This window comes from Falco biarmicus, chromosome 4 (assembly GCF_023638135.1).
Source record: "Falco biarmicus isolate bFalBia1 chromosome 4, bFalBia1.pri, whole genome shotgun sequence".
In the NCBI taxonomy this organism is placed as follows: domain Eukaryota; kingdom Metazoa; phylum Chordata; class Aves; order Falconiformes; family Falconidae; genus Falco; species Falco biarmicus.
Window position 1 is genome coordinate 14,985,808 of NC_079291.1, and position 27,766 is coordinate 15,013,573.

Consider the following 27,766-nt stretch of genomic DNA (forward strand, 5'->3'; position numbering starts at 1 on the left):
CAGAAAATAATTGTTTACTTATATAAAATAATAACTAATAAAGTGTCATTATGGAGAAAAAAGAGAAAGGTTTAAAAACTAAAATTTACTAGAAAGCTGGAAGACTAATGTATACATTTAAATTACTGACAAATTATGGCTTGGCCTTATACTGCTACAGTACTTCGCATCTGAAGACATATAACATCTGTCAAAGATCCTAAAAAGTCATCACAGTTAACAACAGAATTCAGGTGCCCCAACTTCCCAGACTGAATTCCCTACTCGATAATGCTCACCTTTTGTTTATAAAGTTCTGCTTGATTTGTTTTCATTTAATATAAACAGAAAACACTCTTCCCTTTCACAATATTACCTACCCACAAGAAAGACATGGTTCTTGGCATAAAGCATTATATGCTTCCCCCACAGGGTTACAGATGACAGGCTATCAATTTTCCATTGCTGGTCAGTAAGTTTTACTGTCTAAATGTAGTTAGTTAAGTGCAGCGCCTAAGAGTCAAACATTCATAAATCCAAACGATCTTTGGTCCCATGCTTCAACACTTGAAAATCATTTTTATACAAAACACGTAAGCCTATCTCAGCACAAACATACCTTTTGCAGCTTTCAACTTTATTTGTGCAAGTACGACTTGTATTACTAAATGGCTGCACTTGAAATTGCCTGTTCAGTCTCAGAAGGGAACACCAAAAGGCAAGCTAAGCCTTTGTTGACTATTTACTTCTTCTGGGTACAAATATAATTTGTGTTCTTCCTCAGCAATAAGACAAGTCATGGCTAAAGACAAGGACAGCCAGATTCTGCTGCTTGATTACATTAATGTAACTCAAAAGAAACTTCACTGGTATCATTGCCCTCAGAAGTAATGGAATTACTCTAGAGATACACAGGCAAGCAGAGCCAGCCACTGAACTTACTTAGACATTCTTATCCACTCTTTGTTTCTCATTTGGTTGAGGGTACTGCACATTCCCCATGCTTTAGATGTACAATGTCATAATCAAATGAAACTAGGTAAACAAAGCTGCTAACACCAGTGACATTGCCATAATGCATATTAGCAACAAACATTATTTTAATGAACCACTGGATTTTCAGTGACCCTAGAACAAGAACATATGTGTAACCTATTCAAGTACTGAAGAACTAGAACATGTATCAGAAGTGACTAGAAGGATGCCATGTCCAGAAACCATTAGTTATCAGTAAGCTACATCTTCAAGGATATTGAAGAAAACCAAGAAGATCCTACTGAATATCAACCACCACAGTACAGGAGATGCATAACCAATATGCATGACAGTACAGAACTGCGCAACAACCTATTAATGCTACTCATGATTCACAACATAAGCACAGCTAGATGCAGGTTGTATGTAATACTGCATCAAAAATAAGTAACTGCACAGCATCACTGTTTCAGAACCATGTATGCAAAACTGATCGCTCCGGTATCCTTTAGTGCTACATCAATATACTTTTCACCCATGCTCATGTCTGGCCCAGCATCCTGTCCCTGAAGCTGTAAGTCAGATACAAATACATTTCCTCTGGTTGATTTTCTGGTGTGTGCAAGTTTTTTTCTTGAATCAGCTTACCATAGGGAAGAGACCGAGAGAGTGGTACCGACGTGATATAGCATTTGGCATAGTCTTGTTCCGGAGGTTTTTCAGCTCTTCTTGAGCCTCATGAAGCATTTCCATGCACTCTGCATACTTGTCTTCCAGCTCTCGCAACTGTAGAGTATAGAAAACAGTCCAAGACATTACGAGCTACACTATCATCACAAAACGCCTGCAAATTCTTTTAACACTGGTAAAGTATAACGGTGTAGGGAAGAACATTCCACTTTAAAGGAAGAGAACTCCAACAAATCAGTATCACTGAAAACCGTTAATAACAGATTAAGAATGGGAAGGTGGGGTGAGGGCAGAGGGGTCATGATGCAGGAAGGAACTGCTTGCTCCATTTCCTGCCCTGCATACCTGTATGAAGCCACTATTAACAAGACACAGAGCTAAAATATCTTTAGTCTGATCAGATACAGTGCCTAATTACTGCCATAATGACCGCAGTAGCAAACAGCATAGGAAACGGACAAGACATTTCACAGTGTTCCAAGGGACTTCAGAATTTTTAACTCAAGACTTACATAGATATAACATATACATATAACCTCCAACAGGCTAAGACAATGTCTTCTTTTTAGCTTGACTTTCTCAGGAAACATATCTCATGTAATCACTCTGTCTGTAGATGTCTGTACCTTCATAGCTTTTGACTTCACCAGCCACCTCAACCAAGTTTGGCAAGGAGCTGAAGTCTGAAACACCACATTCCTACAAGTTTCATAAAAATAAGCTACTTGGCTTAGAAACCGAGATCCTGTTCACGTCTTCCCTAAGAAAGAGATGGAAAAGCATAAGCTTAGTCTTTGTGGAGCACCACAGATATAAAAAGCCCATAGCAGGAAAGGCTTCTATGGGCAGTCCAAGATTCAACTCCAAGTAGTCCAACTACAAGACACATCCTAATGGGATCAAGCTTTATTCATTCTATTTCATGCATTTTGTTCACATGAATGTAGCACCCAGAAGACAGCCAGCAATCCTGGACTGTCTTTGGTTCATGCCCTGAACAAATCACAGTATGAATAAGCTCTTCAGTGTTATCTCACTATTCAAAACCAAAGTAGGCTTAAACTACCAGCATAGAGAAGTCAGCCTCTAAAGGGGTTCCTACATAGCCCATAAGCCTCAGGTTTTTAAAATGTATGCCAGTTGAAGGAAGAGAGAAAAGGAAGGAAAAGGTTTTGAACTCTACCAAGAACATAAATGTTCCTTCATTCCATATACATAGGCAAAATTAATTGGTATTTCTGACCCAGCTTAAGACTAAAACTCTTGTGGCAAAGTGAACAGCCATTGCCCTACTACTAAATTACTCTAATACTAAGTAATGTACTCACCTCTGCTGTGAGCTGTCTCTGGGCATCTTTAGCTGCTCCCAAATGCTGGACAAGTTCCTCATTTTCAACCGCACACTAAAACATGCCGGAAAATGTTAAAAATACTGTGATGACGTTTATATCCTACATTATATGTAAGCAGAAAAATTCTAAATTTTCTGAAGACCCTCCTGCAGCAATTAGTCCACATGTTAGTTTACAAACATTTAAAATGTTAACACAAAAACACCCAGAATCATTCTGTGCCCTGCTAAATGAACCTCCAAGGCTCTAAAATGAATGAGTACGTGCCCACTGAAATACTTGTGCTGGCCTTCTTCTCTTATGTGAAGTCATTAAGTTCAGTGCAGACTTTCACATCTAGTATTTAAAATAAATCTAACTATTGTATCTGATATATCATATATGCATCTTTTAATAAATTGATGCTTTCTGGTCAAGTATGCTAGATATTCAACATCAAACAAGGTCACCCAGGTAAGGAGGGTGGAAAATTTCCTTTAGGTTCTACTATACAGAGGATTGAAACTTGTCTTCCAGCTACAATAGTAGCAAATCACAACTTAGCCTTGCAACTGGATTCCTTACAGCTTTTGCCTTTTTCTGCAGATCGACTATCTGAGAGAGAAGATGGGTGATTTCTTCTTGCTGCCGGGCAGCATCTTCAGTTTTCTTTGCTAACTCTTCAGAGATATTGGCAATCTGGATGTTTGCATCCCCTTTAAGATAAGTGATTACAATTAACAACACAAACCCAAACATAGAAAAACAAGCAGAAAGGTGTTCTTTTGGCACATGACTTGATTCAGCAGAATCCTGCTCAAATACACAGCAAAGTATTTTTGAAAACCAACAGTAGAACACAAAGCCAGAAGACACAAAAGTGCTCATACTGCAAAGGAGATTGTATTTTCCCTTAACACTCACATTTTCAATGCAAAACTATTTTGCAACAGAGATAGATTTAGCTTACAGCCAGAATTTTCTGCTGTGAAGTTTCAGCCATAAATTTTCTCCTTACAACCATTTAGATAAGGAAAATAAGTACCACAGGAAAGTATGGCTGATCTGACTCAGTTTTGTGCTTTTGGGTGGGTTTTTTTTTGTTGGATTTTGTTGTTTGGTTGGTTTTGGGGTGTTTTTTTACTCAACTATCTCAAATGAGAAGTGAAAAGAAATAGGGACATACTTAGCTCTTTTACACAGTCATTGACAAGCTGTTGTTCTTTCTCTTCGTAAGTAATTGTTTCAGTCTTCAGCTGACAAGCCTGTTCAAAAAATCCACATCAAAATACGCTACATTAGCACATTCATTGCTAGTATGTTGATGCATTTCCATCTGCTTCAGGAAGACAAACTTTTCTAATCACTCCTCCAGGAAGACAATGAGAAATTACAGTTTTTGCCTGCCTGTCCTCCCTCATGTTCTGAAAAAAGGAGCCAGATGAACATTCAGCAGACATGACTGTATGGAGAAACTTCCACCACTATCACCATATCCCCACTAGATGTCACTTGTGTATTTTGCACTAAAAATAATAAAAAAAAAAAGCCCTGAACATACAGAAGACTAGTATGCAGAGCTTGATCTGGTCACCTGAACAAAGCCAGGTATCGTCACAAACTAGCATTCAGATACTATTAAAAAAGTGCTAGTACTGTAATCATATATTCCACTAAAACCTTAGTGCTACCTCCTTCCCTGCTTTCTTTCCTGCTCTGATTCCAGGAATGCCAAGAGAAGTGTGGCTACACCCGGCTGGTTTCGTCTGGCACCACTTCGGTGGGTCCGTAACCTATTCCCAATGCTGGGGGCATGCACAGACACCCACAGCCAGCACCTGTAGAGAGCTGCGTAGCTCAGGTTTCAAATTTGGCTCTATCCCGTGCCTTGCTGGCAAGATGACATCTCCCTGGAAGGGAAGCCAGTGGTAGGTAGGGTTCTCCTATCAGCTCCTGGTGCAGTGGCACTCAGTTCTAACCCTGCCTTCAATACTCTCAAACCATCTACTGCTCATCTTCCTTGCTTGACTTCTCAATGAAGTGTATAGCACTCTGTTATGCAGTGTCTCACCCGAAGATGTGACACTACCTATTTGCAACGGGCCCTGCATTTGCAGTAGAAAATGGTAATCATACTCTGTTTTCATAAATTCATTCTTAGCTCAGAAGTATTTCTTCCACTATACTCTGCTACATGTTTGCAAAATGGTAATGTGCTCCCAAACTTTAAAAGTTGCATTGAAAATATAAAATTATTCATAGGATATTCAATTATGAAGTGTTATTTCTGACAGACAGGGAACAGTAAATGAACTTTTTAAAAGCTACATCTGTAAAATGAACAGAATATTGTCAGAAAGAAAAGGCAAGAAAATCACATTCAACTAAAAATATAAACAGCCTGACTTGAAACACAAACCAAAGCGATTTGATGCGAATTTAGGCTAGCCATTTTTATTTTGCCAAACACTGAATTTGAACCAGACAGACCATGCCAGCCTACAACTTCAGACGTGCAGCCAAAATCACCCGTATCTGTCAGAGAAACAAATCTTAAATGGCTGCAATGTGCAGTGCTGGGCTCCAAAACCTGCTCATGCTCCTGCACATTCTTTTGGCAAGGAAACTGCTTCACACGTAGCTTCACGTAGCTTCCACGTTTCATCCTTTCCTTCATTTAGAAGGATAAAGGATGATGATTAACAACCACAAAGAAATGTGTCACGTGTAATTATATATTCTTAGACTTTCTCAACTTTCGATACACACTTCTCAACACCTGTGTTTTTGCATTTAAATGAACAACTGCATTAAGCAAAACACAAAGTGAGCATTTTCACCTCAGATCTAAGCACAACATTCTCCTCTTCAAGGTCCTTGAGTTTCTTTTGAAGAGAATCCAAATGGAAGTAGTTCTGGACGGAGGAGGAAGATTCATTCCTCTTCAGCCTTGTAAGGAAAACAACAGTTCTAACTCATTTTCACCTGTATTATGGCCAATCTCACAGAACAGGACTAAACAAGAGCTCTCAAAACCAGTCAGAGCCACATAAAATACAGCTTGTTCACGCCAGTATGTTTAGGCAGTGGCATATTTGCAGTGATTTTTAAAACAGAACAATTTTCAGATTTATTTATTATTCCACACATTTCCTATGGAAAAATTATTCCGCTAAGGCTATGAGAAAGGAATCCACTTTACTACAGGGAGCAACCCAATAGCTTCCTGATTAATGCTGCACATGCTTCACCAGAATGCAGCAATAACTCCGCAAGCAAGGGCGGGCAGCCCCTCAGAGCCTGCAGCGCTGTTCTGCCAGCTAATTGCCTGGAACTCGTGCTACAATCCATGCTTTATTTCCTTCCCTCTGCTTGGAATTTTTCCATAGAGCCTTCAAGTCCTTCAAGCGCAAAGGTCACACAGGTAGCACGTTCTAGCACAGCATGCAAAGGTATTTGATCCAGCAGGGTACTGTAAGCGGGACCTATGTCTGCCTCACCACCAGTGACCGAGTTCTTGTGAAAGTCACGGCGCTGCGTCAGCAGCCTCCTTGTGTACTCTCCCCTCCTGACTCTTGCTGGCACCTGGAGAGCCAGCTGGTACAAGGCAAACCCTTCCAGCTGGTGCCATGCACCAAGTTTGGAGTCCCATTTTTAGATCCAGCCAACACAGTGATCATTTCACTACTTTGCAAAGCTATTAAATTGTCCAAACTACCCCATTGCTTAGTACCAGGTGAAGGTTCAGTGCTGTAGATCGATTAACTTACGGGGTGGAACATACAGACTCCGGCTCGCTTTCTTCAGCAGCGCTGGTATAGAACTGAAGCAGTTCATCTTTCATGGAGAGCTCATGCCGCAACTGAGAAACCTGCACAAAGAATTTGCAGATCACTAAGTTGATTTTCTAGGCACATTCATAAGTAAATGCACTACAAATTAGCTAGCTCTTCATCCTCCAAGCATCATCTTCAGACTAAATCAAGAGGCCAAGACTGGAACAGACCAGAACCAGTTCCTTTATTTCTTAGAAAGAAGGACAAGCGTACCTTTAAAATTAGCCATTGAATGTTCTTTTTTATAAATTAAAAAAACGCTATTATCTGCTGCTATAAGGCATCTTTCACCTTCTTTAAGATGAGTAATCCTGATTTGCTATTGCATTAGTCCAGAGTCACCTCCACAGAAATGGATATATTTCAATGATAATGCAAGAAATTAACGTGGCACAATCAAGCCAAACATCACTTTTATCCATTTTATGTGATGACTGTCACCTTCTGGCTTAGATACAGACATTTCCTCCTCTCCAACAGACTTTCAAACAAAATTACTAAAATGCTTGTGCAGTGAGGTTACATTTGTGACTCAGTTCCTACTGAGCTGCAGACCACCACCACACGGTGGGAAGCTGCCATCCTTGAGGCTGCTGCAACAGTGGAGCCTGCAGTCAGTTTCTGGGTGTAGTTTGGGCTCTTGCTGACTCCAAAACATGAGTCTAGTAAAGCTGTATGTGGTAGTCCCATACTTAGATACACACAGGTACCAAAAAGGGGAAAGAAAAAAAAAAATTGAAACTGAGTGGTTAAGAGACCCTGCCATTGTGAGATCCACAAACTTAATCTTGGTTAATTTATATTGCAATTATCCATGGAAAGGGTTAAAAACTCAGTTACACAGTAGCATTTACACCACTTCACAGCTGCAATTTAGGATGCCAGTGGCAAGTGGTTACATTTTATTTGCCTTGCATAGCTATAAATACCAGAACTGATCAGACAGATCTGTTCCCTTTCACTTGCACTGCAAGACTTGGCCCTCAGTCTTCACTTTCCAATGCACAAATTACAGAGTATGTTTGTTTCTATTAGACTTCTGCTTTTTTTGTATTGTAGGCATTATTTATATTTGTAGTTACTACCCCAGAGAATATCAATAAAATAGATGTAAGCTGCATTTTCATCAAACAAAAAGCAGACTCAATGCAATAAAGTACTTAAATTCTGCAGAATTTTAAGCAAATAAGGTAATTTACTTTACTAAGGCTATTCTGTATAATCAGATATGCTAAGACACCAAGCCCTCCTGAACCATGGATTCTAAAATGCAAGGGAAAAAAACCCGCCATAAACCAACCAAAAAAACCCCAAACCAACCACGCTCTAGAAAACCATGAAACAAAAATCCATGCATTAATTTTGGGAGGATCACTTTCCCTATTTCAGGAAAAGCTAAAAAGCTGAGCCAAAAATAACAATTTACTTCCCTCCAGTGCATTATGGCTCAGCCTCTTTAAGTAGCAAGGATTCAGATACTGTCAGTGGGTGGGTGTCAGATCATGTCCAGCTTTTGCTATACTTTTTTCTCTATGTATTAAAAAGACTGAGGATACTATTTTTACTGCCATTTCCAAGAATTCCAAGCCTCCAAAGGAGGGTGAACAGCCAGAAATGGTGACCTTTTCATGGAACAGAAGCAATTGGCACAAACCAAAACACAGGAAGCTGCTCCTGAACATCAGATACAACTTTTTTATTGTGAGGGTGACTGAGCACTGGCACAGGTTGCCCAGAGAGGCTGTGGAGTCTCCATCCTTGGAGACAATCAAACACTGTTTGGACATGGTCCTGGGCAACCAGCTGTAGGTGTCCCTGCTTGAGAAGGTGGTCTGGACAAGATGACCTCCAGAGGTCACTTCCAACCTCAATCATGCTGTGAAATGTGAGAAAACCTCACTGCAGTAACCTCCAGCAACACCTCCCTTTAACATTGCAATTTTGTGGGGTGTTGATGCCAGCCAGCAACTAAGCACTCACCAGCTGAGCCTGTACTCTGCCCCACAACCCCCATATAGGATGGAGGAGAGAATCAGAAGACAAAAGCAAGAAAAACTGATGGGCTGAGATAAAGACAGTTTAATAAATGAAGCAAAGTTGCCCATGCAAGCAAAGCAAAATAAGGTATTTATGAATTTATTCACTGTTTTCTATCAGCAGATGGATGTTCAGGCACTTCCTGGAGAGGAGAGCCTTGGCACACGTAATTGTTACTTGTGAAGACAAACGCCACAGTCATGAGTGTCTCATGTTCTTCCCTCTTTTCCCTGAGCTTTTATTACTGAGCATAACAGCATAAAGTATAGAATATCCCTTTGGTCAGTTTGGGTCAGGTATCTGAGCTGTGCCCCCCTCCCAACATCTTGTGCTGATGGGGGGCTGAGCAGAGAGAGAGAAAAAGAAGAAAGAAAAAAAGGGGAGTGTGGGGGGGGAAGGAGACAGACAACTGTCAGCAATAGCCAGAACACTGGTTGTTATCAGCACTGTTATAGTCACAAACTCAAACCATAGCACCACGCAGGCTGCCACGAAGAATATTAGCTCCAGCCCAGCCAGACCAGTACAAATTTTTACATTGCAAAATACAGGACTTGTTTTTTGAACAGAAAGGAACTCTTCTACATTTTCACAAGCCGCTGCAACGTGTACCCTTCAGAGCAAGCACCACCACGCTACCCCTGCACAACAGATTGTTACAAGCAATACAGGCTGAGCCCTTGCTCAACGTGGGACAAGGCCCATGAGCTGTCACCATGCTTGGTTCCCAGGACTTCCATCTGTTGAGGCTTTTAATTCACTTCACTGCCCTGAAAGCTTCATTCAGCTTCAGAACTATGTCATGAAATAGCTGCATCTATCTTAGAAATAATTTAAGGTAGAAGACAAAAGGCTCCTCACATAGAGCACAACAGTTTAGAGACATGGAACCTAACTCGCAGGAACAATCCTTACTGAATCACTAACAACAGCTTCAAGAGTCCAGCTGATTGTTTCCCTGACTAACAGCAGCTAAATGCTTAACAGGTTGGAATTATTCACTTAAAATAAAGACATCCAGTTACACTGTAGTATGTAATAACACACTTGCAAGTACCAAGCCAAAGAGCATTTACATCTTTCCAACATTACTTTATACTCCAATAGTCCAAACCCAATGTTCCATTCTTAAACCACCATTCCAGATCATAATTCAGTTTTCTCCTTTCCTCTCACTTTACACAGAGCAAAGTGAAACCTGGACTTTAAAACCAGCTATCACCAAAACACAAAGCTGATGTGAGCTGGAGCTCGAATAACAGGACTAAAAGGCTCTATCACCCAGACATTACCCCAGGTTTGAGATTGTGTTATTTGAGGACTGACACTGTGTTTGAAGCGCTGCCTTTTTAGCTTCAGAAACACACGACAAGACGTGAACACAAAAAAGAAATGTAAACTGGGGCATTTAGAAGATTAGGAGGAGCTAAAACCTAATGACCTACTCCATTCCAAACACCGTTGGTTGTCACAGTTCACATCGCTTTGATACTGAGCTCTGATCTCAAAGGAGACAACATTAAACTGTAGGCAGCACCACCCCAGCAAAAAGGAACACGTCTTGAGATTGGAGCTGCAGCATCCTTAGGAACACGGTAACATAGCAGGCAGATACACTGTACCTGGGAACTACACTTCTGCTCCTGAAAAGGCGGACACCCATCTCTGTAACCAAAATGATTTACAATTAAGAAAGTTTTATTGATATAATGTTATGCTTTTAGTATATAACTCTGAAACAGTAAGCTGAGACTAAAGAGCATGCACGCAGTATAGTGCTTGCTCAGTTCACTCACCATTTGCTCTCCAGCACACTACAAGAAAAGTCTCAGTTCCATCAGTTTTTAATTGAACGGGAACACAGCCCCTTTCTAAACCTAAGCAGCACCTAACAATACAAACTCAAAAGACAAACCTGAGAATCTAATGTGTTTTGCACAGGTGCCTACATTACCTTAAGTGACATGTACCTATGAATGTGGCATGTTCACAAGGACATAGGAAAAACTTCAGCTACTTAATGGGATGGCCAGAAGGTTTTGCCAGGACAAGTTTGGAAAGTCAAAGAGATGTAAAGCTAAATTATTCACACCACGATACATATACCAATAAAACCTTACTTTATATCATATACCAGAAAGAACTTGTCTATATATTACAGAAACCACAGATCCCACACAGACAAATTGGTTTTTGGCTGTTTTTACAGAACATAAAAAGGACCAAATAAATTCTCTTATCTCTTAGCCTTTGAGGCAATGACCTTAGCTACCATTCTGTTCAAATATTCAAAATTCAACATTAATGGAAAATTGAAACCTACGAAAGACAGACTTTCAACATAAAGGTGTCATGACTTAAAGCCTGATGAGCTCTGCCTCAAAAGCATCAATTTCTGAAGGAGTCAAAATGACAGTGTGAAAAGATGGGTGTTGACAGAACATATGGTCCAACGTATCAAGCCACCTGGTAAGAAGCTTATTTCTGGCGCCACTTTTCCTAACGCTGCTCCTGAGTCCCTATAAATAAAAACAGACCTGGACAGAGGCAGGCCATCCCTGTCCTCCACCTTCCACAGTCAATTCTTCCATTCTAGATGTATGATATGAATGCACTGCCCTGCCCAGTCAGAACGTATATGCCTAGTAAATGCCATAGCAACCAAGGCACAAATATATTGGTTTGCCACATGATGGGACTTGGACAGCAAGCAACAGCACTCCTCTGGGACAGAAGATAATTAGTTTTCCTTGCCAAAAAGGGTAGGCCACACCAAAGGATATTATTTCTATGTGTGTGCTCCACCACTGTTTATCACCCATCTGGGATCCCTCCCATCCACGCTTTTCTCAACAGCACGTCTTGCATATAAATCAACATCTCACACCCCTGAGCAGTTTTATTCGGAGCCATTTTTTAAGACTTTAATCCCCTGTGGTTCATGGTTCTCCTGCTCACCCTACAACTGTGATATTTCTCTTGCTCTTGCTGAAAGCTACGTACGGACGCTAATCACAAACCAAGGTCACTGTCCCGGAATAGCAGAAACAACATTTGCCCCTAGCTCAGCAAGTCAGAGTTTAGTGACACTTGCAGTTACAGACAGAGCTCTTTTAAAGCATCCTATATGGTTCCATCCAAGATACAGCTATCAAGAATCTGCCAGTACCTATAGCATTCCACTCCCCATTCAGAGGAATACAATAATAGCAACTGTATAAATATTTGCTTAAAAATTCCATGGTATCTGGAAGACATAAGGTGTTACTTGAAACAATGTAAGTTGTCTGGTATGTTTTATACATCACACCAATGTCTGCACTCAGAGTCTAGAAAGCCAACTGCATCCTGAGCTGCACAAAAAGAAGCACAGCCAGCCAGCAGGTTGAGTGAGGTGGTTCTGCCCCTCTATTCTGCTCTGGTGAACATCCAGCTCTGGAGCCCTCAGTACAAGACAGACACAGACTTGTTGGAGTGGGTCGAGAGGAGGGCCACAAAGATGATCAGAGAGCTGGAGCACCTCTCCTGTGAAGACAGGCTGGCAGAGTTGGGGTTGTTCAGCCTGGAGAAGAGACGGCTCCAGGGAGACCTTACTGCAGCCTTCCAGTACTTGAAAGGGGCTTATAAGAAACATGGGGACAAACTTTTTAGTAGGTCCTATAACAACAGGATAAGGAGTAATGGTTTGAAACTAAAAGAAAATAGATTCAAACTAGATATAAAAGGAGTACGTTTTTATTAATTTTTTTTATGAGAACAATGAAACACCAGAACAGGTTGCCCAGAGAGGTGGTAGATGCCCCATCCCTGGAAACATTCAAGGTCGGGTTGGACGGGGCTCTGAGCAGCCTGGTCTGGCTGAAGATGTCCCTGCTCATGGCGGGGGAGCTTGGACTAGATGACCTCTAAAGGTCACCTCTAGCCCAAGCCATTCTATGATTCTATGAATTGACAAACCCATGCACCATCATACTATATTCTACACGTGCTCATCAAATGTCTAAAGCATTATTACTGCAGTCGAACTCAGACATATATATGTAACTGCAGCAGACTGCCAACCCATGCTTCAACAGATTCTATCACAGTTCCCTGGAAAGAGATACAGCAAAATCACAAGAAGCTGTAAGATCTTAGCAATCTATATAGGAGGTAGCAAGTATCAGCCGATAACACTTTGCTTCCCAATATAACCTAATGCTTCTTGACACGCCAAGTTCATGCATAGAGAGCATGCTGATTAAAAATTATAAATTATTAAAAGATAACTTGACTCATCTGAACACTGGAAACCTAACACAAGTCTATGAAGTTGGCCCAGCCTGGAAAAGGCAGAATGCACATTGATTTCAGTGAGCATGCACCACTGAAATCGCCATAAATACAATTTACCTTACATGTGATACCTATATCATATTCAGTTTGAGAAGCAAAGGGAAGCATTCCCAGCATTCAAGTGCTATGTTCTAAACCCCAAAATTCCAAGAGTCAAAATTTAACTCAGGTATGAATAGAAAAGCATTTGGGAAAAAGCAATTAGAGCAGCAGTTGGTGAGGAAGAAACAAGTGAGGACCAACAAGAAGATTCAGAACAAGAAGAACAAGAAAAATAAAGAGCTGCACACAAAGGGAGACAGGGTAAAGGAAAGTGTGATGAGTGAAATAATCAAAACAGACATGAATTATGCATAAAGCAGGAAAACAAGGACAAAAAAGGTAGAAAAAAACCAGTGGGTATAGTGACTTTAAAATAGCAGCTAGTTTCAGAGAAAAATTAAATCAGAGGCAAAGCAAAATACAATGGGTTTGAGGTGTTTTTTTTCCTCAAATCAACTCATTTGAGCCAACAGGTCAAATTACTTTTTTGACCACATTTCTAAAAGTGTACAAGCTGGAAAAATGGCTGACTGAACTGCTGCAACACAGATTGACCTGCTACGAACAGGATGCCCAAGAAAATTAAGTACAGACAAGGTGGAGCTAGATGGAAAATTCTCCCCATCACTGCAGATATAGCACTTAGCCATAAAAATCTTACCTCTTCCCTGATGTGTTCTACTTGCTCCTCCAGGAATTCATTTCTTTCTGTCAGTGATTTATTCTTCTTTAAGAGTGACTGGCCAATTCGAGCAGCTAATTCTAAGTCCCGTTCTTTCTGTGAAGGATTAAGAAGAGAAAGTTAATTTCAATTTTTTTATTCTCCAAAGGATCAGAAGGAGGGTAACAATTGTCATGAAAGGGAAGGAACAAGTACTTGAACAAAAAAAGACTTTTCTTCTGTGAGGATTTGTTTGGTTAGTTTTTTGTTAATTTTATTTTTCTATTCCTGCTTATTTACAGCAATGTTAATCAGAAAAGACTGACCCATACAAAGTTACTAAACCATACACATGAAAGCACAGCTTCAAGGTCTACAGTAGAACAACGTAAATGAAACCAGATCTGGTTCTTTATTACAGTTTTGTTCAAGAAATTACTGAAACTATTCCATCACCTTGTTACACCATTTGCAGAATGCAATCACAGTACTTCAGAGGTTACATTTTAAAGAATTCAGAAGCACCATGAAAATATGAAAGAACTTAGGCATTTCATTCAGTTTCCACTTGCTCAACCTTTAAATCAAACGCTGTAAGCTGAGCAGGAGCAGAAGCAGAAGCAGATTCCACCACAACAAATACTCGGCTCCTGTCTTGGTCTATATATATCCATTAGTGCTTTTGTATAAAACCAAATCCTATCCCTTTCCTTTTTGCACATGCCTAAATCTATGCTAAGTGGTTACTCTCATGCCATGCTTGGCCCTTCTTTCCCCCTCCTCTATAAGCACAGAATGGGAAATAACCAGTCCTAGACAGTTTACTACACGCACCAATAAAACTTAGAAGCTTATCCTGTTGGTGACATGTACCTATACGTGTCTCAGCTTCTGCAAAGCTGAGACATGGGGTTGTAATCTGCCTGTGAAAGGATGTGTAAAACTCTGTGCTGTTCATTAAGCATTTCTATTTATCATGTTCTTATTCAGCTACTAGATCTTTAAAACAGGGGGGAAATGGCACAACAGTTAATTCCCCACTTACCTTTAGTTCAACACCATCTGAGGAAGAGTTTTCTCCCTCTCACTGAAAATACGGTTTGGTGTTTATACTGCCCCTGACAGCCATTCAAATTTTATGACTAAAAGCTACCTTATTTCATGCAGACATTAATGACAAAACCTACAAAACTCTACAGCTACTGAGTGCATGGATTTGAAGTCAATGAATTTGAATGAAGAGGCTTTCATAGTGGAAAAAAAAAGTAGTTATGTCATAATCAGTAAATAAAACAGAGAGGTTATTGATCACTGCTGTATCTACAAATAGCATTTTCCAAATGCCTTCTGAAGGTCAGGCTTATATTTGCATCGAAAGCTACTGGCATTATCTAGCCATAAATTCTTTATATAATCTTACGTAAAATCTTTCAGAACAATAGGTCCCACAAAGTTATCCAACAAACATTTGCTTTACGTATCAAGCCAACTTATTGTTCAGTGATTTGGCTCACTTCATAAATACGAGTGGAAAAAATATATTGTTGCAGCTTTGACTCTACACAGGAAGAGCTATCTAGCAGCAAGGTTTCTAAACTCAGATTTGAGGAATGTAAGTGTATTTCCAGGCTCATTAATTAACCTCCCTAGGCTGCCTACGCAATTTTTAGCAATTCAGCTCTAAATCTCAGTGTGGGGTTAGGCCTCTTACTCATAGTGATAAGGATCTGATTTATTACAGAAATATGTAAAAAAACATCCTGAAGCCGGACACATTTACACTATTATTAGAAAGGGCTGAGAAAGCAGGTTCACAGAGGAATCTACTCCTGTTCTTACTATATACCCAGGCAGGCCTGGTGTTGCTCCCTTTGCTTAGTTTCAGGGCAACAGGCACAGATTTTCAAAATATCTGCACAGATACTGTTCTGAGATCTTATCTTTCCTATCCTCCCCCCAAAATGCAACACCTTTCAACCTGCCAACTTCATAATGCAATAATTTGAAGCTTGCCAACAAGGACAGCCAAGGGGTAGTTTTGGGGTTTTTTTTCTTGCTTCTGTGTGTCAAGGTTCCAGAAGGAGTTACACCTTAAATTCTGCAAATGGATGTGTCTTGTAATAACCACATTTGGAAAACAGAGAAAGGAGCTGTAAGTGCACATCTGCCAAGGAATGGAGCGATTCAATCAGAAAAGATGGCCAAATAAAAGGGAAAAGGCACACTGAAAGTACTTGTTTTATTAAAGGTTCACTTAATACACACTCCCCTGTTTTTTCTTTGCTATCATCCAGATAAAGTACACCAGAAATTTTAAAACATCGGCTCAGCAAGTCATTCTGGCATTGCTCCCATGAGTGTGATGTCTGGATCTATAGATGTTTGGCTATGTGGACTCAGGGGAGGCAACAGTTTGGCAGAATGCTGCATCATTACTGGAAGGAGCTGTGGAACAAATGCAAGTAAATCTCAGCCAAACAATACAAAGGGAACAGGACACAAACAAGTAACAGACTGTTACTACAAATTAATGGATTATTCCAGGACAAGTCTTTTAGGTAAAGCATCAGTTTTTACTGATTTTCACAGACAGTTGTTTAAATGATTCATCTCAAAGCACAAAATGCAGGACTTAGATCTGTTTGCAGTACAATCAAGCATAGGTGGGAAATGTGAGCATTCCCGTGGTTGTTTCTTGGCAGAGCTAGGGGAGGAATAGACCACCCAACATATCTTAGACACAGAGACCCCATTTTTGACACTGCTACTGCAATAAACAAGCAAATAAATATGAACACTCAGCCATGAACCAATACAGTTGTAATAGTTTTCACCTAAAAAATTCTCCACAAACATTACTTGGAAACAGTGCTAAAGTTTACTGCAGAAAAGCAGCTGATTTCTGTCAAATAATTTATCATGTTTATTGAACATAAGCATTGTAGCTTGACAGTTGCTTTTTGACATTTCTTGAGTGCCAAGGATTAAAATAATAACAATTAACATAATAATGGTATTTAATATAAAAACCAAAAAATACCAACCCAAAACAACCAAATATAAGGCAAAAAAGAAAAGGTTTGGAGACAAATGGGATATTACACTTTTTTTTTTTTTTGTGTCAATGCACTTCTCTAGAAAGACATTATCTGAGCTAATGATTATGAATGTAAGACTATTTGTGAGCCTTTTTAAATTTATTTTTTAAAAAGACTAAATCCATCAATAATTATACTATTAGCTTTACATGTACTGTAAATGTGCATGTCATTTTAAAACAACTCCCTCCACTCTCCTCCTCCTCATTCGTTATGTCAATTATTTGACCATAGCAAGTTAAATGGCCTCAACTGAAAAATAAGCATAAGTAATGAATCTATATGACTGGGGTAAACAAATAACCTTTATTTAGAAAGAATATTTACCTTACCAATGAGATAAAGTGTACATACACTCAGAGCACTTATCCCTACTCACTAGAGGACAGTCTACCAACCATCTGTACTAGAGGTACCATATAATTTCTGTACTAGTGTCTCATACTGTGAATGGGTCCTTAAAGAGATGTAATACTTGCCTCTTCGAGAAGACGTGTAACAGCATCTATGTCATTGTATGTTTTAGTCATCTGGCCCACTCTTTCAGCACATAAAACTGTGAGGAAAAAATAAAACATTAATTATATTGGTAACACTGTTAAAGGGAAAATACTCTTAAGAGTTTGAGTTTGCATAAGTTTTCATCTTGAAAATACTTATCTCAACTTTTGGGTATGTATATCAAAAGCTTAAAAAAACCTCAGAAAAATAATCAAAGCTTCAAGTTAAACTGAGAATGCAAGTGTTTTTCTTTTGTAATCACTATTTGCTTTTTTCAGTGACAGAACAAACAGTTAAAATGTTAAATCTTTTGTCTGAAGGAGTATCTTGAGTTTATTAAAAAAAACATCAAGGAAGAAATGAAAATAGACATTCTTAAATACATGATTCAGTTTCTATCACATCACTTAGTCATTGTATTATGTGCAATAATTTTTTGTTACTCCATGAATAAATACGGTTAGTAACACTGTTCAACATGAAGATACTATGTCATATAAAGTTGATAAGAACTGGGTTCTACTGTATGAGACAGCAAAGTAAATACAGAAGGCATGCAAATAATATTCTTATAATACCCAGAACACACCACAGTGGCCACAATATTGCTCATGAGAGATATTTACTTGGACTGGATGAGTTGATTAATCACTAAGGTGGAACCACAAGTTTTTTATACTGAAGAAAGCAGGCAGAAGTTTAGTCTACCACCTTTAAGAAGCTATATTGACTTATTTAAAAGTTTGCAAGCTTTCTAAAAATCCACTAATGATCACAGGAGAAAAGAGCACTTTCTCCTCTACCCTTATATTCGTTCCATTTTCAGCTACACCTGTTTTTCAAACTCCATAGTTCTGGGAAAAAGGGATTGTTCATGAAGTTCCCTTGATCATATGTACTACGAGTTACCAGGCTGCCGTAGCACGAATTGCTATTTAGGGGATTTATCTTCAATGATGTCAGTTAAAGCTCCATCTGACAGATTAGCTGATGTTGCCCTAGCGTGCATTAAGGCTGTGGGGGGAGAGACAGATAAGGTCTAATAAGATTTAAATGGGGGGGGGGGGGGGCGGGAGGGTACTGAGTACAGTAACATTACCAGGAGACAGTTTGTCACACTAAGGAAACAACACTACCCAATTTATAAATAACAACCTACATATACACAAATGTACAGCTGATCACTTCTAAAGGCACACCCATAATGGACCAAATGCAACAGTACTTAGATACCTGTTGCAATGCTAGAGGTTGGGTTTTTTCCATACTTAAACATCAGAAAGTTCTTAAACTATGTCAACAAGGACAATGTTTATTTTCCTGTTTCTCAAATTTTATTTTTGAGGATCAAATCCTGAAAACATTTACAATATTTAGGGACATCAGCAGTGCCAGTGAACTCCAAAAGATGCCAATCAAAAGTATTCAAAAGATAATTACACTTATCCAAATAATTAAGTCTGAAAGGGATAACAGTAAAAACTCTTACGCTTTAAAGTAATAATCTGACATTACATACCAATATAAAAAATAGCTATACCACTGCACAGACAAAAATACAGTGCATCTGTAAACTACAAGCTATGTCAGTCAAAAGCAGACTAATCAGGATTCCACAGAAAAAAAATGAAGTAACTTGCAGAGAACATCAGCTATAATAAACAAAGAGGTTAAACAGAAGCTTTCCATAAAAACTTCACATGAAGACAGATGGTGACACATCCAGAAGACTATTCACAATACAAAAAAAACCCAAACAAACATTGCCATAAACCAAATTTTTTTAAGACATGGTAAGATCATAAATTGTGCCATAAAAGCATCTATCACAAGCCCTGACGCCAGCAAGTTATTTTCCAAAACAATGGTACACTAAATAGTTCCTTTGGTTACAGCATTCCCTTACTACTATAAAATAATGTTTGAGATTATCATTAGCAAGCTCACTTTAACTCTGTACCTAGCACTAATAATCACCACTGATTATGACTATGGCAACCACCATGCCATCCCAATTCAGGTGAACATATAAACTTCCTAACATCCAAACTGGTAAAAGGACAATGCTCCCACAGACAGAATAAAGTCACTCATCTAGGAAAGTGATAAAGGTTCATTTGCGTGGCTGCTCAGTTGGCTATTTCTTTGGACCTTGCTATTTAATCTTTAACCTGGCAGGCTAACACCACAGCCTTACCACAACAGACTTATTACTAGCAAAGCAGTAGCGACCTGGTCACCAATAGCTTTTATATCTCCAAGTTTCCATCACAATACTGTTGGCCATTATTTTTAAACAGAGGCCTTCATATATCACTCTGCCAACGTGGAAGGGTTTCAAAGCAGAAATGGTAACTTGTGTATCCTCTTCAACATCCAAGTGGAAACAAACTTCAACAGACTGCATATAATAAAATGCCTCCTTCACTCCACTACCTCCTTTGGGCACTAAACACAAAACACAGCAGAAGCGCAGTGCTACTAACTAAAAGGAAGGTTTTCCTTTTGGAAGGAGGGCAAACTTGCAAAGATGCCTTGCTCTCCATCACTCAGAAATCAATGCTTGTGGGAAAGAGAAGGTGAAAAGTGAGGGGAGAGAAAGCAATTGAGAAACAGCATTTAAAAAAACAACTTCAAAACACTGTCAAAGTATGTAATTATTCCTCCCCCACGGATTACAAGATAGCATTTGGTCAGTTGCTAGTGCAGCGATTTTTATTTCCTTAGTGTTCACAAAATCTACCAGTGAAAAAAGACACACTATTTTGAATAAACATTTTGAGCCCTGATCAGTGAAATATGGATGGGAAAAAAACCCCATCACATCTCTCATGGATTCTGCATAGTATGTTTCTAGCCTGCTGGAGTTTCCGATGAGTATGTGAGTGCGGTAACACTACTGTGAAGATAAAACAAGAGCAAATGAAGGGCAATGCTCTGTAATACAAAACCCACAGTGCCAATTTACTGACCTCTCTTCACTCACTTGCAAATCAGTAGTATGTTCGCCTGAGGGTGATAGGAAGAGCAGTGTCTAAACGCATGGGTACATGCAAACATTCAAATCAAATACACTTTGCACCTCTCAGTTTATGGAGAGGGCTGCTAGACAAAGAAAGGAAGAGTAACAATATTTTTCCAAAAAGCCTACCGCAAGTGGAACAACCATAGAATTCTAGAGACGCAGAGTTAGAAAACATGTTTTGGTAACTGCTTTGAAAGTAATGTCACAGATCCAAACCAGGAAACAAACAACAGAGAAAGCTTCTGTTACACTATTTTCATAACAGCATTAAATACATGCTATCAGGGACACATTTGCAGTTCAAAGTATTTGGTTTGGTGGTTGATTTTTTTTCCTAACAGACAAACTCAAATATGGATAAATGCAACAGAGATCAAGTATTTCCTCTAACTTTAAATACAAAGCACCATCCTCATACCCTCTTAAAGCCTGAAAATGTATGGGTACTCACATTCCTGTGTTTCCCAACGTGAGTATAGCTGAAAGGATGAGTATACTCTGGATTTCTCTCTCATCACCTATCTAATGCAGCACCTGATTGGAAGCTTCTTTCAGGCTCTGAGCACTGCACTGAAGAAAGCACCAATTCCCAAGCTGAAGATGCTCAGGGAGAAGAGAGGAAAGTATGTACCTTCCTGGATTGCTCCCCGAAAACTACACAGCCATTTAGCATGCTACTTAGAGAAAAATTGTTTCCAGGAACAGGAAACAGCCATAGAAGTGAAGGGAAGCAAGAATACCATTATTGGGAGCTGCTGCAGTGAGCCACCACCTACCGAACAGGGGATTCAGATGGAAGGGGCGGGGGGGGGGTGGTGTGTGGAAGATAATCACAGGAGCCAGCAGTCACAAGTGTTCTCAGCCCCTGCTCCCTGCATCCCTCCTTGAGGCATATCCCCCCATCATTTTTGAGACCTAGCAATCAGGACAAACTAAATAACTAAAAGAGAGCAGCCATGTCTGAAGAGGAAAGCCCAGCTCCCACTGCACCTCTTCCCATCTATTTTCAACTACTGGGAAACAGAAGGGGGATAAGATGTTACAGTAAAGTTTCAGGCTTTAGGCAGATAATACTGACCTGTATATAGAGTCTAACAGAGAAGGCCCTAGGGCATGGGGGTTTCCCTACTACCAAAATTTATTTTCTTGGAAACTACACCAGGATAAGGGAATACTCTTCATGGAGCACAGATCTCTGGCAATTTTAATACTGAAGCTTGTTACAGGCAAGGTGGCAGCGGGGGACATTCTCAACAGTGCCCTACCCAAAGCCTTTAACTATTGCAAGGCCTATATATTCTTGCTCAGTCATGAGAAGCCCTGCCTCAGGAACAGCTTGTGTCTGCCTCCTTGCTGCTCAGAGCTCTGCCCGAGCACTGGCAACACAGTGGCACGTTCCCTGCATGCTGAATGTCGCGCACTGGAGATGCACGGACCACGGGCAGTAACGCTGACTGGCCAGCCACGCTCCCCACTGCCAGGTACCACCTGGCAAACATCAGTAGTCAGGGACCCCGGCAGACTCCGACTCCTCAGCTCACAAGGGTTTCATTTCCAAAAGGCTACTTTTGCACTCTGAGGATAAAGCACTTGCTAAAATCACAGATTCAGTTCTAGAGCCACTGACAGCTATGCTCTGGCACTAGTTACTGCAAGCACTGCACCAACCTGAGCCAAGCGCATAAGGAATTCTGAAACTCTGCCATATTATATATATTCCCTTTCAAACAGACTTGGGAAAATGGTACCTAAAACATGCCATCAGCTCTGTTACTGGCCCAGAGTAGCAGGACTTTACATGTTCAAAGATTAAAATAGTAGCTTTTCCTCCACTGAAGAGGACCTTCTGGCAGCCCTGGCTAAGCTGGAGCAGAGGCTTCAGGCACGCTGTTGCCCCTCATGTCTGAGATGGCCCTAAGAGAACACATTCACCTGAAGAGCTGAAAAATTTTAAGTGACTGTTGTCACTGGAGTGTGAAAAATAAAATAAAATGTACTTTTGAGGCATGACTTGCTATAAGTCCAAATTTTGACCCAACACGCCAGCAGTTCCTCCAGCCACCCCCACTCCTCCAAGCACAGAGGCAGCCCAGTCCCTCCAGCAGGCAGATCTGGAGTTCAGCGGGTGGCTGTGACCCTGGTTACGGGGATAAAGAGTGGTCACAGCCTGCCAACTGCTTCACAACTGTCAAGTCACACTGTGGGCGAGATCCATGGAGGAGTCTGGAAGAACGCAAAGTTGTGAGCAATACATACTCCATCAGCAAGGCCATATTAGTGCGGTGAAAAATAACTACCTTAAGTTCAATAGATAATGCCAACAGATTTTTTTCTTTTCCTTTTTTTTTTTTTTTTTAAATGTTACAGCTTCACTTACTGTCATTTCAATGGCATAGTTTGCAAATTAATCTTTTACTATTAAGGTGCAGTTACTGATTCTTCTTGAAGAAGACATTTTATCTTGTCATTTAAGCTATGTTTTGAAGGGTGTTTGTTCACTACCATTTCTCTCACACAGTTAAAGCCTCACATACAAACCTACACTATTACTTAATCTCAGGTTCGGGAAAACATTTTGCTGTTCTTTCTTTTCTAAAGCTTATGTCAAATACACAGGTAGGCAGCCATTTCAAAGTACTTCCTCTAAGCAAGGCAAGAACTGCACCAAATTTTCTTGTGATGAATGAAGAATCAGGTTAAAGGCAATTTCATCAAGAACATCACACACTTGCTCCTTCTATTAGCATAAACACAGATCAAATGAGGTAACTTAGAAAATACAGCCACAAAGTGAAACCAAGGAGATAAGGAAAAGCACCCGGAGGGAACTCACCATCGCCTCAATGCAATGTTCACACCGTTCACTGATACAACTCAGCACAACTCTTCTGTTAAAAGTAAAACTTTTTGTGCAGGATTGCTGATTATTAGCCATTGAATTACTGTCTTGACATTCTCCTCCATCCATTTCCTGTCAAGACATGTCTGGACTGCAGTCCTTGCAACTAATAAATGGGTGTAAGGCTTAAATCAGGATCTGGACTGTAAATCTTTCTGCATGGTCTCCCTCATTTAAATACGTGACCTTTTCCTATTCCAACTCTTTGGGAGGGATTGGCTGTGCCAAAGTTTTCAAGAAATACTAGTCTCCATTTTCTTTGCTTCAGTGTTTGAAGATTCCAGAGCCCTGTATGGCCTCCATTCTACTCAATGTCTTTGTAAGACAAACCAAGCATTTTACTTTTCCTGCAAGTGAGACCCCAGAGTGCCTGAACTTGAGATTTAACTTTTTTCTTTTTCTTTTTTTTTTTTTTTTTAATTAAACTTCAGCTAGAGTCTTAGCCTGCATTTACCCAGTACTTTAGACAAGGACTTTTAATCTGTTACATTAGTAAATTGAAACAGTAATGGCTAGCTGCTATCATAGGTCCTAAACAGCTAATAGTCTTTTCCTGTCCCACCTGCAAAAGCAAGAATCAAAACACAGCCCAGTTTCAGAATTAGCTGACCCAAACAAATCACTAACCAAAGAAAACTGACAGGCTGTCCTTTCACAACTCAGATTCTTTTATGAACAAAACCTAAGGAGTCTATCAGCAGATATCCCTGCACAAAGTTTCACTGTAGGCAGCTCACAGACCAGCTTATCAAATGAAGAGTAAACATGTTGCTGTCAGGAGAACTTACAACTCCAAAGCAATGCACTAACTCTAGGACTGTTCTGTCTAGACCTTTATGAAGGTGCTCCCCATACTCATCAAGAGAACCGATTCTGCAACTCCGCCAAGTGTACAACACTAGTTCTGGGACAAAGGATCTCTAAACAGGACTGAGGGCAGTCACAGGACCTACATGTTGGGACAGGAAAAAAACCATCAAAATGACCACAGAAATAACAGACAAGTAGTGAGTACATGTTCTGCCTGTGGAATAGGCCAAACAATTAAAGAGTCTTAATCACACTATTTTTCCCCTTCTTTTCAATAAGTATAAATGATTAAAGTAAGCCATATTCTCAGATCGTCCATTCTGATACCAGATGTATAGCCAGATATAGCTAGAATGCTTCTTTTGTTCGGCAAGAAAAGGCTGGTGTTTCCATCTGCTCTACTTATAGAACGAATTACCTCATCCCCAAGAAAAATACTATCGTTCCTAAGTGCACCCACATGCAAAGATACACAGAAATACCATACATCATTTTCGTGCACCTGTATCACTACTACACTGACTGTGTAGGTGACCTGAATGTATAGGTGGAGGAGAGAAAGCATCTTTAGAAGGCATTTCAAATACATACTGAGCTTTTGAAGGGAAGGTACTGTAGAAGGACAGGGCTAAATTTATCCCAGATGGAACTAAGCTTTCTTTTTTTCTCTCCAAATCAACAAGAACAGCTTCAGACTACTTAGATCTGGACAAAAGGTAAAGTCAACAAGAAGAATAAGAACAGCATGATGTACATTTCAGCAACCATTTAATCACTAAAAAAACCCCAGGAATCAAATATGAAAGTGTTGGTTGGCCTCTCTTATAAGTTTCCTCCCCACTCCAATCCCTAGTTTTAAGTTTCCTTCTACCAGCATTCTCTCCAGCACCTTTCCACTTTGCAGAGGCACACAGGTTAGCTCAGCTTCCTTCAGAGACCCACAACAGGAGAGACGGATGGTTTATTGACCAAGTATGACTAAAATCCAGGTGGAATATGTGATTCTGAGGAGATCTTTACAGGAAAGACCTATGAAACAAGATTCAAAAAGCACATTTCATCCACTGGGGCTCTGGACACAGGAATTCTTTCCTATAAGGTACATAAGGGTATAAATGCACAGCACGTCACATCCTCTGCGCTGACAAATCTTTCAAAGTACCTTTACACCAGCTTTATGATAGTGTATTTGGAAGTAACAGTTCTCTAGCGTAAAGCTGCTATTTTCAAGCAAAATTTACAGCACATGAAATCATATAAACGGTACATTTAACTTTTGGCACCTGAAGCCCTGAAAAAGATGGCCAGACTGGTGGGAAGCAGCCAGTGCACAGCATACAGCAGGTGCACAGGAGGGTTTGCAATGCACATACACTCACACTCCCACCCCAACGGCCCAGTTGCCTGCAGAACGCAGATGTCCATTATTTCCACAAAGCAGGACAAGATTGTTCAGTTGCTTGTTTTGTTGCAAGATTAAATCACAAGACCCAAAACTTGGATTTTTTCTGTTTGTTCGCTTTCAAGTTCATGGACAAGCACAAAATTGTTGCTCTGTTTGCTCTACTCATTTTTAGAAGTACCTAATGACAACACACACAGCTTCATAACACACACACAAGATGTACATACAAAACCCGCGTACAATTCCAAAGAAAGATAATTTCCCAAATCCAGTTTCATTATTAGAAAGATATTGCATAGTCTATATCTTTTGATAATGTATTTATTCTTTAAAGTAGTGTATATAAATCAAGATCCATCCTGCTCATGAGTATCTTCTTAGTATTCCATCTGAACATACTGGCTACACATTTAAAAAAAAGTAAAATTTAGTAGATTTAAATCCACAAACATCACTCAAATAACTTATACGTTGCCATCTGCTACTACCGTAAAAGTTTAAAATCAAAAGGTGAAAAGTACCTTCTTCCAAGATATCAAGGCTCTGCCTGTTAAATGTGCCTTCTCTCCTACTTTCCTTTTCATAATCATATTCAAAGCTTTCCTCTTCCTTCACTGACATTGCTGAACTCGTCCCAAACAGACACGATATGATGCCTTAGTCTCACAGGAGATGGGAAGTCATTCCCCCGGAGGCTGTATTTTGGGGGAGAGCAAAGCGAGGTCTCCACAAAGCAGGATACCATCTTTCCTCACTCACATGCTCAGCCAGGGAGCTCCTGAGCAACTGAGTATTTGTCCTTAGCACAACAGCTTTCTGTTGTACAGATGGGGTGGAGGAGGGAAGAGACCATCTGTCTAATAATTGCTAGAAGATTTATGTTGTTCCTCATACCAGCTCTGAGGGCAGCCTGCTTCTGCTCAACAGCTCCACCAGCATATTCCAGACAAAGTAAGTGGGCTGAAAACCCCCGTCCTCGGAACTCCTCAGTCAACAAGGTTCTCCCTCCTCTGCCCCTGCTCGTCCAAGTGAAGTGGTAGCTTCCTGCAAGTGTCTCGGCAGCACAGCCCGACCCAGCCTCCGACTGTCACACCTAGTGAAGGGTGTGCACCTTCACGGAGTTTAATCACCTCTCAAGTTGCCCAATGCTGCAAGTAACAGATTTCAGGGCAGCAGCAAGCAGCCACAGCCTGCGCACATGGCCAATCCCACCCAGCAGAGAGGTCTCGAAGGCTGAGGCTCTTGCGCAGGAAGAGTCCGGCTCTTGCACAGCAGTCCAGCTGCACTGACACCGCTGTGCAAAGAATCAGGCTGGGGGGGAAGGGAGATTTTTTATTGCTTTTTCAAAAAAATACTATGGTTGTACCAAGCATTTAAATGACATATCACATCAGCTGTCAAACACGTTTTCCACAGTCGCCTTTACTGTGTGCTGTGGGGAAACGAAATACCTCAAGTCCACACAGGGCACCCTAATGCATTTTCAAGGGTGGACGTCTCTCTTTGTTCAACAACAAAGAAAACTCCCTCCTTGTGCTCAGACCTCTTGGTTTCCAACAGATTGTTTGCTAAACTTGACTACAGACATAGGGCAGGTTAACTTTCTTATTTAACTTTCTGCGGCTGTAGATATTTAATGTTTGCCAGGTTGCCTCCCTTACTTTTCAATGGCAAAGAGGTGCCCTTTGCTGCTTGCAGAAGGCATTCCTATGGCAGGCAAAATGGGGGCACCGCAAGCCAAGGGCAGCTCATCACCCCCCGAGGGGCCCTAACTGCTGGGGAGGAAGGGAGCCAAGCACCACAAACCAGCGGAACGTAACAGTTAGGATCACATAGAAACAATTTCTCGACTACCACCTCTCCAGTGGTGTGAGAGTACCAGGCACTACGAGATGGGAAAGAACTTGTTTTATACAATCACAACAAATTATTCTGGTTTATGTTTTAAACTCTTAATATTTATATACAAACACTGTACCAATGTTTATATTAAAAATAGCCAAAGGATATGAAATACATTAAGTGCTTGCTGAGGAAAGGAACACTCATTTCTGAATAAAGAAGGACCTTACTACTCCAACTTAACCTGACCTTTGCCAAAATTTACTGCAATATTCAGCAGCAGCAATAGCCTCAAGAACT

The 27,766-nt window shown here is 40.3% G+C and overlaps 1 protein-coding gene across 11 annotated transcripts in view; it reads right to left on the reverse strand.

The window, feature by feature from the left end:
* Nucleotides 1-27,766, reverse strand: part of TRAK1 (trafficking kinesin protein 1) — a 140,923-nt gene that overhangs the window by 24,965 nt on the left and 88,192 nt on the right. For 8 of the 11 annotated variants that reach the window (XM_056334474.1, XM_056334473.1, XM_056334476.1 and 5 more), the window contains 8 exons: nucleotides 17,464-17,540; nucleotides 13,887-14,003; nucleotides 6,746-6,846; nucleotides 5,816-5,924; nucleotides 4,162-4,240; nucleotides 3,561-3,691; nucleotides 2,973-3,047; nucleotides 1,603-1,740 (listed from right to left, as the gene is read on the reverse strand). In XM_056334474.1, the coding sequence (XP_056190449.1) occupies nucleotides 1,603-1,740; nucleotides 2,973-3,047; nucleotides 3,561-3,691; nucleotides 4,162-4,240; nucleotides 5,816-5,924; nucleotides 6,746-6,846; nucleotides 13,887-14,003; nucleotides 17,464-17,540 (827 nt within the window). Of the gene's footprint in view, nucleotides 1-1,602; nucleotides 1,741-2,972; nucleotides 3,048-3,560; nucleotides 3,692-4,161; nucleotides 4,241-5,815; nucleotides 5,925-6,745; nucleotides 6,847-13,886; nucleotides 14,004-17,463; nucleotides 17,541-26,145; nucleotides 26,396-27,766 lie in introns of those variants that run through there. The other 3 variants (XM_056334477.1, XM_056334481.1, XM_056334483.1) reach the window with 3 other exon arrangements.